This window comes from Periophthalmus magnuspinnatus, chromosome 24 (assembly GCF_009829125.3).
Source record: "Periophthalmus magnuspinnatus isolate fPerMag1 chromosome 24, fPerMag1.2.pri, whole genome shotgun sequence".
Classification (NCBI taxonomy): Eukaryota; Metazoa; Chordata; class Actinopteri; order Gobiiformes; family Gobiidae; genus Periophthalmus; species Periophthalmus magnuspinnatus.
The window spans coordinates 9051769-9065085 of record NC_047149.1 but is presented as its reverse complement, the minus strand read 5'-3'; the positions used below and the strand labels follow the sequence as shown (position 1 = coordinate 9065085).

The 13317-nt window shown below is 38.7% G+C and overlaps 1 protein-coding gene across 4 annotated transcripts in view; it reads left to right on the top strand.

Annotated features, from left to right (window-relative positions):
• The window catches only part of lama2 (laminin, alpha 2), a 236485-nt gene that overhangs the window by 33154 nt on the left and 190014 nt on the right, over window positions 1-13317 (top strand). For all 4 annotated transcript variants that reach the window (XM_055232136.1, XM_055232139.1, XM_055232138.1 and 1 more), the window contains exon 2: window positions 12209-12379. In XM_055232136.1, coding sequence (XP_055088111.1) covers window positions 12209-12379 — 171 coding nt within the window. The remainder of the gene's footprint in view (window positions 1-12208; window positions 12380-13317) is intronic.

The window sequence follows — 13317 nt, the reverse complement described above, 5'->3', positions numbered from 1 at the left end:
CAATCTTTCATTATAGGAACTTGAAAGAGGAACAAAACAAACTGCCTAAAATTACCTGACAATTACCTGACAATGATTACATAAAACACTGAAACTGGACTTTTACATCTTGATTGAACAGTTATATAAATTATGACATTGCTTATTGATGCATTTCACTCTTACACTTGAGCATCTCCTTGAACCTTGAGCTACTTACAAATAAAGTCATATCAGCATGTTTTCATATCATTGAAAGGGTTAAAATGTCTTAGTCCATTTATTTAGTGGTCAAATTTTTGTGTTTCAAAGCAGACCCCCCTCCTCGGGCAGGACATCCCACAGGGCAGGATGTTGACTCAGTAGTATTCGTTTCAGCGTTCCTCCCTAAAGCCTGGAGGAGGTCAGCAGTGGTCCACAGATGTAGTGCTAGGGGCTTAAAAAGGAGAAATATACAAATAAATGTAAGCTAACTGGCTTTCATCTCAAAGTAACTCCAAAGTCATGGTGTATGCAGTGGAGGGGGATGGCTAAGAGAGCTAAGAAGCAAGCTGGGAGAGTTCAAAGTGGAGGTATTATACAAAATCGACTTTTTAGAGCTTTTAACCATCTTCTCATTTACCCTCTTCAAGTCGTATTTAGTGTGATTCATGTGTGTTGTATTCAAGACGGCATCAAGACACCGTTTTCACCGCTACCGATACATGCTTACTTCATTCTCTAATTTTCTTAATCAGGATTCGGCAGTGTTGCGTAGTCATCTTTGCACTAATTAAAAAAAAAATAAAAATCAACTGTTCACTAGTGTGATCTGCAGCTGTCCATTGGAGCTGCTGACAACTGTGCGGCTCTTTGTTCTGATGACATTTACAGCAACGTCGGCTCTCACTGGGCACCGCGATTTTCTAACACAGAAGTCAGTAGATTTGTTTCTTTCATTAAGTCATATTAGATCAATATTGTGATTTAAAATGTTCAAAAAGTAAAATAATGATCCACAGGTGTCATAGATTATAACTATATAGCAGAAAAAAATATAGCAATATATATCTTCTTTTAAGATGTGTTTTACAAGAAATTGATGTAAGTTTTAGATATGTTTTCTGAATTAAACTGATGAATTGATAGGGAAGATGATAACAGTAGTAGCCAGTAAACCACACCTTGAGGGACCACTAAATATTTTTGTGCTGGGATGTGACATGTTGGGTGTCAAGTCAGAGAAAATTTTACAGGAAGAGCGAGTATTGGTTTAGGACACCAATGCCATTATGAAGAGTTTTAGGGGCTCTGAACAGGACGTTTAAGGACAATTTTTTCCATTATGGGGATTTACATTGAAGAATAAAAAAGTAAAATAATGATGTACTAATGTTTCAGTTACCGAAAAAATAGATATGTTTGAAACTATCTTAACTTTGGCTCTGCAGATGTTTTTGGTATTAATATCTGGACTGAATCCGCTGAATAGGTGCTCTTTCTTATGAGTCTACGATCAATACAAAGGTTTACAACTGCAGCTGGGTGAAAAAAACATTTACTCATTCACAAAGGATTTTCAGTTTAATTTTGAGTGTTTGTTGTCCAAAAAAACCAACACCTCCATAAATCAAGACCGTTGCATGCTTTGTCCACCCGTCTGTGGAGTATAAAAACTGCACTGTGTCATTGATCCACTATCACTGGTCTGAGCCATGTTAGACACAGCAGACCTGACACACTGTAATCACTTGTGACTCTCATTCTGGGGGGCTGTGGACACAAAATTCACTTTTCTGTGCCCTGAAACACTCCATTCGTCTGAGATGGAGAACATAATGAAGTTGCGACGAGGTCAGAGCAGAAGCACACTCCAGACATGTGCTGAATTTGTCTGTCCTTGTTAAATTGTTAAAATCTCATTTGACGATTGGTTTGTTTGTGAAGCATGAAAGTAGAAGCAGACAAATGCTACTGGGGTGTGGAGATCTGAGCTAACAAGGCTGATTCATTTTGCAGAAATATTGTAATATCGCTGAGAGAGGTTTCACTTTTGATTTGAGGATGCCTCGGTACAAATTGCCTACATTTCATTTTGTCTGTCTGGGCCAAGTAGTTTTCTATTAGACTTGCACTATATCAGCTAAAGCTATATCAATACTCAATCTATTATCTTCAGCCACGGTAGAAAGTTTTAATCAGAATCTATGCACTATAAGTAAAGCAGAACTTCGTAACTTTTCTTGTGGGGGGTTCCCAGCTGCTTGTCTCCATGAAAATGCACTTACGTTACTGGGAATGTTCAACCGATCGGCATTAAAATGATTTGCAACTTGCATTTATTAAAAAATACAACGCTTTTTAAGTCTTTTCCATGGGCACAGTAAAAGTTGTGTAAAAGTAAAACTCAATAACTTTAACTGTTAAGTAACTGCATGGGGATAAAGAGAATTCAGTCAGTTTAAATGGTCAAGTATTCATTGTGCCCTCCACTGGTATTTGCTGGAAGTGAATCCATTTAAATGAAGCTAAAAACACTATAGGCTCGCATCAACATTAATTATTAGCATCTTGTATTAAAGACAATTTAAGTGTGTAAATGAGCAGAACAACTTGAACTAACTGTGTAAAGGAGCAGAACAACTTGAACTAAGTGTGTAAATGAGCAGAACAACTTGTGTAATGAAAGTGTAGTAACAAAACTAAGTAACAACATTTGTGTGGAAGTTCAAATCTTGGTGCCAGGAATTTGCTGAATGCCTCCTACTCTTCATCCACCTTTCGTGTTGCAGCATCTGTTCTTCTCCACATAGCCTGCTAGCCAAAAGCAATACCACTTCTAACTGTAGATATTACATGAATGAATGAGGGAAGTAAGTAAAGTGACGTTTTGCTGTTAAAAAAATGGCTCTACGTTTTAATTAAACTCATGCCAAGACAATATAGATGCGTGTCATTGCATAAGTGTCCAAAGACTACTCAGTTATTAGCGTACGCCTCCGCATGAAACTGTCAACCCATTTATTACCACGTTTTAGTGTCCCCAAGTGTCGCCCTTAAATCCAAATGCTAACTCCAGGTCTTGTGTTTAAGTATAGGGGATTATCACCGTCTCATCGCTCATTCAACCACAGGCCCTGACCCTTTTAAAAATCACTCTATCTTTCTATGGGAAGCCCTCCTATCCATCAAGAGGCCTGGCACCGTCCAATACTCTTTTACTCCTTCTTTCTGCGATGAAGGGATAGATGGAGAGAAAACAAGAGAGGTGCGGGACTAGAGAGATGATCCTGTCTTCTCCAGCCCGCCTCTCCCTCCATCAAGCGTACATCCCGGCTCAAAACGCCACCATAACACATCAATCACCATGCACAGGCCCGACTACAGTTTTGGTTATAATGGAATAAGGAAGCGTTATGTGGCCAAACTGATCGCCTGTCGTTTCAGATGTCGCCGAAATCAAGTCAGATGTGGCTGGCTGCGACGTGGATGTGCACTTGGGTTATGTGTTGATGCTTCATAGTTATATTTGCATCAGTCTTTGTTTATACTTTATACTTTGATCTGTTTTGTACCTGTTTGTACCTGTGATTTTGCTTTAGAGTTTGCTTTCTGAGGTAAGCATGTTACAATGGTGTTCCCCTCATCCTTAACTTGCTCAAATTTGTATTTCTGTTGAGTGCTCAAAAATGGCTGCTTTCATCTACCCCCTGCTCTGTATTTACATTGTGATTATTCAAACAATTCTCACTGCTGGTCATACATGCCACAGTTTAGAATAGAAGTTCTCTACAGTTCTAACATTTGGTCCTGCTTTGGGTAATTTCTTGGTTACATGTAGCACCAATTTAGGCCCCATGTTTTCTAAAGTATGTTGTGCTTTTGAGAATTTTTGACTTATCTCGATTTATTGACTATACGTACTGTACAAACTACCCAAATCAGGACGAATATTACAAATACACATACTTTTTGCATTGCACAAATACTCTGCCTTTTCCCCCTTAAGCTGCTCATATAAATGCATTCTTTCTCCGCTCCTTCCTGTCTTTGATGAAGCAAATATGTCCCATCCAAATCCATGTGCTTCTCCAAAGTTTTTACCCTCCAGACTCTGAGCGTTAACGTTTATCCATCAATTGCACTTAAACTGGTTGAAATATGCATCTCTATTGGACTTTGGAGTTTTGGTTCAGCCACAGGTTTTAGATAAATGCTATCTATTTTTAACTCAGCCCATCTCTCAGTTGTTATCCATATTGATACTATTGTAATGTGTGGTCCGTGTGCTAGTGGATCCTTTGAGAGGCATGTTTAACAGAGCGAAGATACGGGACAGAAAAGGCCATCAGAACAGACAGGTACCGTGGTTATCAGAGCGAAGAGAGGAACCGACAAAGGTAGGAAGAGAGGGAGGAGGGAGGGAGAGAATAAGTATGTAGTCATTGTGTTGGAGCTGTTGAGAGAAACTGAAATCTGAACCTGTCTCCTGGTTATCTCCTGTTTTTTCTTTGTATGTTTCTGGCACCAAAGGCAGACTTACCACTTTTATATGAGTACATGGATGAATCTATTTTTACTGTGTAGTATCTTTTAACATGAGGGTGAATTACCATACTGTGAATCATCATGCAAGACAATGGGAAACAATGCAAGTTCAGGTCTAAACATGCAGCATTTGTGTATCTATATGGGCAAGTTTTTTGTTCAAGGGAAGCTGAAAAACTACTTTATTTTGGTCTGATCTACCTAATGCATTTCATTTATTCACTGAGTTTTTAAACTCATTTCCCAATTTTGAGAGGCCAGAGCAAACTTTTGCCACCATGGTAAAGCTAACAGTAACTAGCATGCTAACAGTGTACTTCCTGGTTCTTTATCATTGGGTGCACAGTACACAGCAGTCTTATTTTGACCCTAAGAGCTGCTTTTACGATATATCTGTACTGGGGCAAGACCAAATGTACTGGAAAAAATACAAATCTGAAGTGGTCCCTTAAAAACCCAAAAGGCGATGGTCTTGGCAAGTCAGTATGGCACAAATGTTGGCGTAATATAAAATGTTCCATATTAATACTAGCATTCTGGTTTGATAAAGATCCTATTATTCACATTATAACCTTCATACTGACTGGCTCTTGTATGTACAGCATAGGGCCCTTACAGAGCAGTATCTTCTGTCTCATCTTTGAACTGCTTTCATTGACTCACAAATGTTGGATCACTATCAGACGGCAAATCTCACAGGAGGAAATGGGAAATAAAGGCTTCGATCGGAGCGACTACATCAAACTGAAAGGATACATGAATAAAAGATATTTTGTCATAAAGATGTTGTTTTTGAAAGACAATATTAGATTAATGCAACATATTAAATTTTTTGTGTATGTCTTTGCTTTATGAAGAGATTTCAAGGACCAAAGGGATCAAAATTTAAAACAGATTCAGCAAACGTTTAGTGCATGGAGTGGCAGAGTGGTTAACCCTACTGCAGGAGATTGTGGATTGTGGACCAGCACTGCCAGTTCAGTGTTTCCGCATCATGCGTTTCAGTTCCTTCTATAGCCGACATGGGCAAACTACGGCCTGGGGGCCACACACGGCCCTTTGGGCTTATTAATCCGGCCCACTGAACATGACCAAATGATATTAAAATAGGTAAGGGTAAACCTTGTTCAAAGTTTTTCTGCTGAGTTTATTTAACTGAAATTTAATGAATTAATTATTAATTTAATTAATGCATTTGGAAAACAATTTGTACAATGACCCTTGCATATTCATGCTTTACTACATGTTACAGGCCAAATCTCTAATGTAATATATACATATATACCGCGACCCGGCCCATCTGTCAAATTTTAGAACCCATTGTGGTCCGTGTGTCAAAAAGTTTACCCACCCCTGTTCTATAGTTATCAGTTAATTGGAATATTTTAGCTTAGGTTTGTATTTGATATATGGTGAAGAAGGAGCTGAGCCAGAAGGCGAAGCTCTCGATTTACCGGTCAATCTACGTTCCTACCCTCACCTATGGTCATGAGCTCTGGGTAATGACCGAAAGGACAAGGTCGCGGATACAAGCGACCGAAATGAGTTTCCTCTGCAGGGTGGCCGGGCGCACCCTTAGGGATAAGGTGAGGAGCTCAGTCACACGGGAGAAGCTCGGAGTAGAGCCGCTGCTCCTACACGTTGAGAGGAACCAGCTGAGGTGGCTCGGGCATCTGCTCAGGATGCCTCCTGGACGCCTCCCTAGGGAGGTGTTCTGGGCATGTCCCACCAGGAGGAGGCCCCGAGGAAGACCCAGGACATGCTGGAGGGACTATATCTCTCGGCTGGCCTGGGAACGCCTTGGGGTCCCACCGGAGGAGCTGGAGGACGTGTCCGGGGTGAGAGAAGTCTGTGAGTCCCTGCTTAGACTGCTGCCCCCGTGACCCGGCCCCAGATAAGTGGAAGAAAATGGATGGATGGATGTTTTTTATAAACTGGCCAAAGATTGATGTTTTTCAGGTTTATCAAAATTGAAAAAACATATTGTTTTTTTTAACTTGATATACGTACCTGCTATTAATAGTAATGTAACGCATTTTGTAACAACATATCTCAAATTGTTTTACTGTTTTACATTTGGGTTACATGTTTTTATAAGTTGTAATACAGTGTGATGTTATGTTTGGGTTAAATGTTATTACAGTTTGTTACATAGTACAGTGTTACCTGATATCACAGGTCGTTACAATATGAGGTGTTATGGTTGGGTTACATGTAATTACAGGTTGTTAGTAGCGGTCTATTTGACTTACATGTTATTATGGGCTGTCAGACAGTACAGCATTATGTTTGAGTTACATGCTATTAAAATGAGCTCCAGTGTGTTACATTGTCTCTAATGAGGTTGGCAGAATACATCAATTGCCATATAAAGCAAAGTGTGGCTATAATCTTAAGTGGAATAAAAGAAAAACAGAGAAGATTGTAAACCGCATACATTCGGACCCTACATCATCACAATCACACCATAAATGTTCAATTTGTTGCAGTCCTGTCTATTTCTCCCACAGCACTCGGCTCAATGAGGAGTCTGGCTTTTGTTTACATCTGTTTGAGATCATTGAAAGGCCTGTATTTCCTTTTGGCGCAAAGACCTCAGCACTGTTTACAACAACATCTGTCTAGACTTTCTGATGTAGAAATAGCATATAAAACTAATCGAGCTGGCAAAATTAACTTATGTTTGAGTGTACTCTATGTGCCAACTTTTGCTAATGAAGACCACCAACAAGAGGAGTACCAGTTCAAACCTGCCGATGAACATTCTCTCTCAGTAGAACAGCCACTCCTTGTATGTTGGACTATGTAACTGGTTGTGACAGAAAGAATCTCAAATCAAAAATCAACTTTTATTGTCCCTTGACAGAGAATTAGTTGTGCAGCGGCAATACAAACAACAAACACTTTAGACAACAATAACATTAATAGGCACAGTGGACACAACTCATTTTTAAAAAGCCATCCTAAAAGATTCTGCAACATAAAAGAGATTCTATTCAACAGTCACACATTATTAAGAGCATTAATTGCACAAGGAAAAATGCCTAAATCTGTTTGTTTTGGCTCTGGAAAGACTTAAACCTCTTCTCCAGCAGAGCGTGGTCTGACCTGGACAGACTGGACCGGGCTTTCTGCAGCAGCTGTCTTTCAAAGATGTTAGTAAGGCTGAGCTGCTCTGACCCAATGATCTCGCTGGCCTCTTTCACAATTTTGAACAAACAGCTATTGTTGTGCAGAGATTACAATAATAAGAGACAACTGACTCTATAAAAGCACCTATAAAATAAAATCAGAAGTGTCTTGTCAGCATTGAAATGTCTCAAATATGTTAATTTTTGCAGAGAATTTGCCAAACAACATGCGCCAAAATATATTTTAAAAAAATCTTATAACCATAGACTGTATATATATAAATGGACAGAGCTGGCCTGCTTGCTGCTGCGTTCCAAATTGGAAGTGAGCATTGGCGGGATTCAGGTCCAATTTGACTCACTTTCTATTGAAAAATCATTGCTTCCCCCTCTCTCTGTAATTGCTGCTGACTCATCATTCTGACCTTAAAATGTTCGTGTTAACTCACTCTATCCTGATGATGATCCTGGTGTTTTTCTGTCCATTAATGAATATATAATGTATAAAGTGACATTAAAAACAGACCAATCAGGGGCCTTCTTTCCCTGAGTTTGGCTCCAGCTACCATTAGCAACAGGATTGACTGACAGCTTTCTGTTTTCTAATAAAGTTAAAAAAGCTACTGAACCGGCGATGTGGACGAGAATGGGCAAATACCTTCAACAACCTCTCGTGTGAATGACTCTTTAGTTGCACACTCAGCTTTACAAATTGGCCTCTATAAGTGCTAACCTTGATTAGCTTCTTTTGGTTGTAAGTGAATCCGTCAGTGCACTTCTGTATACAGTCTATGATTATAACTTCTGCACGTACATGATAATTGGCTGTTGTCTGTTATCAGTATAAACACCAAGCTTTCGTCGGACTGCTTTATTTCCATAAGAATGTGAACAAAAAAACACACGGGAGTCCAACTTATTGTACACAGTAAAGACCAGACTACTGTTTACTGGCAAAGGTCATTGCTGTAAACTTCGCCATCATATTATTTGAGTCCCAGAAGCTGCAGCTGTCACCGTTATGTCATCAGGACCTGGGAACACTGTTAAAAGATCTTTTTCCTTTCTAAAATCCCAAATGAACTTTATCGAATCTCAGATGAACTTCCTCACATGTATAATCCAGCTTGTTGATCTGTGTGAGAACTTGTCCCTATGTTATGAGACACTGGGCGTCTCAGATGTTCTTCACGCTCCATCAGCGCTCACATCTGGACAAACAGCTGGTCTTATGGACACACAAACTGACTGCTCTTTAACAAGTCTGTTTCTCTGGCTCTTCCTGGCTGCACATTAACACACTGTAAAAGCTGATTTAGAATTACTTGAATTCAGAATCTACCTTTGAAAACTTAAGATTTCTTCATGTTTTTCTTCATTTCTTGTAAGTGGCTGATGTATATCTTATGTTGTGATTTCATACACACTTTAGCCTTATGTCCACTTAATTAAGACATACATTTATTTATAAGTTAATTTCTCTATTCTCAAAAACATGTCAGCCTTATAATAATTTTTTTTCTTGATTTGAGCTTTTTTTTTTTTTTTTTTTTTTTTAATAGTTTTTTTTTACAACAGCAAGCTCCATAGGGTTATACATCTTCTAACTATGATCCTGGCTGAAGATCTGGAGTTAAGATGATGAATAAAACACTGAAGGAGAACAATAGTCTTTCTCAAAATAATACAAATAAAAGCTATATTGTTAGAGGGGAGTTATTTTTCTTCTATGGGGTATTAACAGCTAACACATAACATATTTAGATCACCATGTTACCTTTTATTGTTTTGAAAATGCTATATTCGTCGAAAACAATGTATTAATATTTTTGTGTTTGGCACTCTGAGTCTCCTCTCCCTTTGCTCTCCAAGTCACTCCCGCTTCAGAGCGCTATCCCATTATATTCAGCATGCATCCCACTAATGAAACTACTGCACATCGCATCAGGTTTGTCAAGTTGCTGTGCACAGTTTTGTATCCTGATTTTGTATATTTATGAAGAATTTTAAGGAGGGTTTGAATAGGGTCTGGGAGAGATCGCTAAATTACTGAAACATGCGTGGATGACATCTAAAACTACTTCAGGAATGTTTTTGATGATAAAGAGATGGTAGAAAGGCGTAATAAGTTCATACAACTTTGTCAGAACTACTCAAAGTCATTTTAACTTGTGAAGACCTATTTTTTACAGTGCATACTTTTACTTTTTATTACTCCTTATGTTTTCTGTTTACATGCCCTATTGCATTACTATAAAAGTCACATGGGCCTTAGTCTAAACAACTGACTTAACACATTGCATATGTTTGTGAGCTTTACCAGACAGGAAATGTAACCCATATGGATCTTTAGCATTCTTGCAGTGAATTCAACCAGCTTGTCACTGTGGCAGAGACAAATGGGGTTTTACTATGAGAACAGCGCAGATGAGTTCACGCCTGGAAGCTGTAAAAGTTGTCGGAGATTATCAATTTGTCTGATGCCCTCAAGTGTTTGTTTTTTTTAGTTTGGGAAGAAAATTACAGGAAATGTATAGTGGCTAAAAGTTGTTGACATTTATAGGGCCCAGAGGATTTTTTTAATGCGTTTTTATGGGGCCTTTTGGGAATTGTATGCTGCTTGTTGCGTATATGTGAATGGGTCAGATCAGGGCTTGAAAATAAAAACATTCTGTAGTGATCCCAGTCGTGTTATGAATTTTGTTTGGCTGGAAAAAATAACAGCTTCTGGTCTAGCATTTAAATGTCAATGTATTAATACTATTGAACCATGGCACGCTTCATACAATCATATCAGTCATTGCTGCTGAATTTATAGTGAAAATTATAGAATGTATGTATAAATGTACATAGCTAACCTGTTAGCCGCCGTGTTCCAAATAAGTGAACATGGACGCGCTTCCAGCTCCATCAACTCTGGCTCCAATTCACTTTACATTAGAAAACTTTCACCCCTCTGTCTGCAACTGCTGCTGTCAGACTCGTCATTTTGGTCTTAAATTGTTCATTTTAACCCGCTCTACATGATCCTGGTATTTTTTCATTGTTGTGTCAGTAACTCAAGATATGAACATAATAATAAGAGACAAATCAGGTGCCTTCTTTCCCCGAGGTTGCTCCCAATAGCATTAGCATAGTGTTAGCGTTGGTGGGTGGGGAGGGAGCGAACCTTCAACAGATTCACTCTCAGATTAGCTCTCAGACCAAGTTCTGTTGTTGTGTCCTTAAGCGAGACACTTTACCAATATTGCCTAGTATAAATGTGGTGTGCTGTGAGTGACTGTTGGTGGTCGGAAGGTCAGCCTCGCCTCCTTCAGTCTTACTACGACTTTATAGAGCGAATGAAATATGACTACCATCCAAATGTAGGTACAAAAACATGTGTTCTTACTTTAAGCCAGACAAAATGATCTCTTATTTGGTTTGGAGAAGAGCCAATAACAACTGCATGGTGACTAACTCTGTACCAGAAGAAGTTACATAGTACACCTTAAAGCCTGCATGGATAAAACAAAACACAATATAAATTTTTAATGACAACTTTATATATATATTAAAAAAAAAGTTTGCATAACAGTGCCCTTTAGCTATTTGTTTAGTATCATTTGTCATATGACTAAGGTTCAGTGGAACATGGAGTGGGCTTTATGAATGTTCCATACTATTAAAACAGATGTAGGTATTAGCCCCGCACTTCTGAGTCATCTTTCCTTGTTTGGCCTGGTCTCATAGTGTCTTGTGGTTATTTATGTTCTCTCTAACCGTGTATACTTTGGCAGCCGCACTGACAAATATCCAGGAAATGGAGAGAAAATGCTACAACAACATAATGCAAATGAAAAAATCCATGACACAGTGGTAATACGCAGTGCCCAGTCCAGGAAAGCCTCGCGAAAGATTAAGTAGATAAACCCACAGCCAACTATAGGGCTAATGATGTTAAATGGTGCTTGGGCCTGCATCGCCGCTTGCACCAAAAATAAATTATGCTAACACACCTGCATTCCACTTCAACTAATGATTAATACTCGATTTGCAACGAAAATGCCAATGTTTAGTTATGCAATGTACTGTAGTGGAGTAGTGACATTGAAATAATGCAGTTGAAGAGACTACTACCTCAAATACTATACTACTGCTTTTAAAATGATAGACTGGCTCTTGTAGATACCAAATATTGAGCCAGTAATTAATAGGTTTATAACAATGGATACTGAAAAACTGTAAATACTTATGTTCATGTTTGTATGAAGTAGACGTAGTAGTGGAAGTAGTAAAAATATTATTGTTATTGTGGTTTTGCTTTGTGGAGGACTTGTTTACATACTTGCTACTCATATTTGTATGAAGTAGAAATACCTGGAGAAGTAGTAGTTACTTCTAAAAAAAGTTCTCTAAAAGAGTGTATAAATACTTAATCTATTTTACAATGGTGTGATACAGAAAATAAAGCACTACTATTGTGCAACTGAAGCCACTTTTCTAGATTGTAAAACCTAGCAACCACTCAGTGACAACCACTTACCCACTCTCCTGTCCATAGATCTTACATGTACCTTCTCCTCTTCCAGGCTTGTTCCCTGCTGTCTTAAACCTGGCCACCATGGCGGACATCACAGCTAACGCCACATGCGGTGCAGAGGAGCCGGAGATGCACTGTAAACTGGTGGACCACGTCCCAGGCCAGCCAGTGAGGAACCCCCAGTGCCGCATCTGCCACCAACAGAGCTCCAAGCCAAACGGTAAGCAACCAACTACTACTAACACTATTATAGAGAGTATTCTTTTGGGTTTTTGTCTTTAGAATAACTATCACAAAGACCTCATAATTGATAATGAACAAATAGTTATATTGCTGTAGACTTAGTACTGTAGCTACTTGAATTAATACCTTAAATCAAATTGAAGTAGTTACTAAGCCTGAATTGACCTGGTTGTCAGTGGAAAGGACTTTATTTGGGATTACTAAAGCAAGTTGGTTGAGTCAATCCAGAATAAATAAAGATGACAATAATATGAAGGTTAAAGGGCCCATATTACACTATTTTCTGATATATGTTATAATGTTGTTTCCTCATCACAAACATGCCTGTAGTTGTGTTTTGTTTCATTCACACATATTTAACACACAAACCCTGCATATTTAGGCAGAAAACACTCTGTTCCACCTTGTGATGTCATGTGGTAATACAGGAAGTGCTCCACTGTTTTTTTTAAACTCCATACACCTTTGGTAGAATCATTTGGATAAATTCAGCCCTGAAATTGCAAATCTCTACTAAACAAACGGTAAAATGTGGCTTTTAACTTGAAAACTACTGCTTCATGACATCACAAGTTGGAAGGAAGCATTTTGAGCATTGGGGATGTAGACAGACTCATAATAAAGTGTTACTCAAACATCTGTGAATGAAACAAAACACAACTCGGGGTATGTTTCTGATGAGGTAGCAGCATTATAACATGACTTAAAGCTCACAAGAGTCAATTTTGTGCAATATAGGACCTTTAAACATTTGTAGATAATAGTTTTCAGTTCAGTTAATCATACACTTATATAGGACGCTGATCTCCATCTGAAATTGTGACATCATGAAATTATAGAACGTGAACGCAACCTATAGAGGCTAATTGAGGTGTAGTTATGGACCGCTATCCCTGACTCTATCTGCAGAGGGCA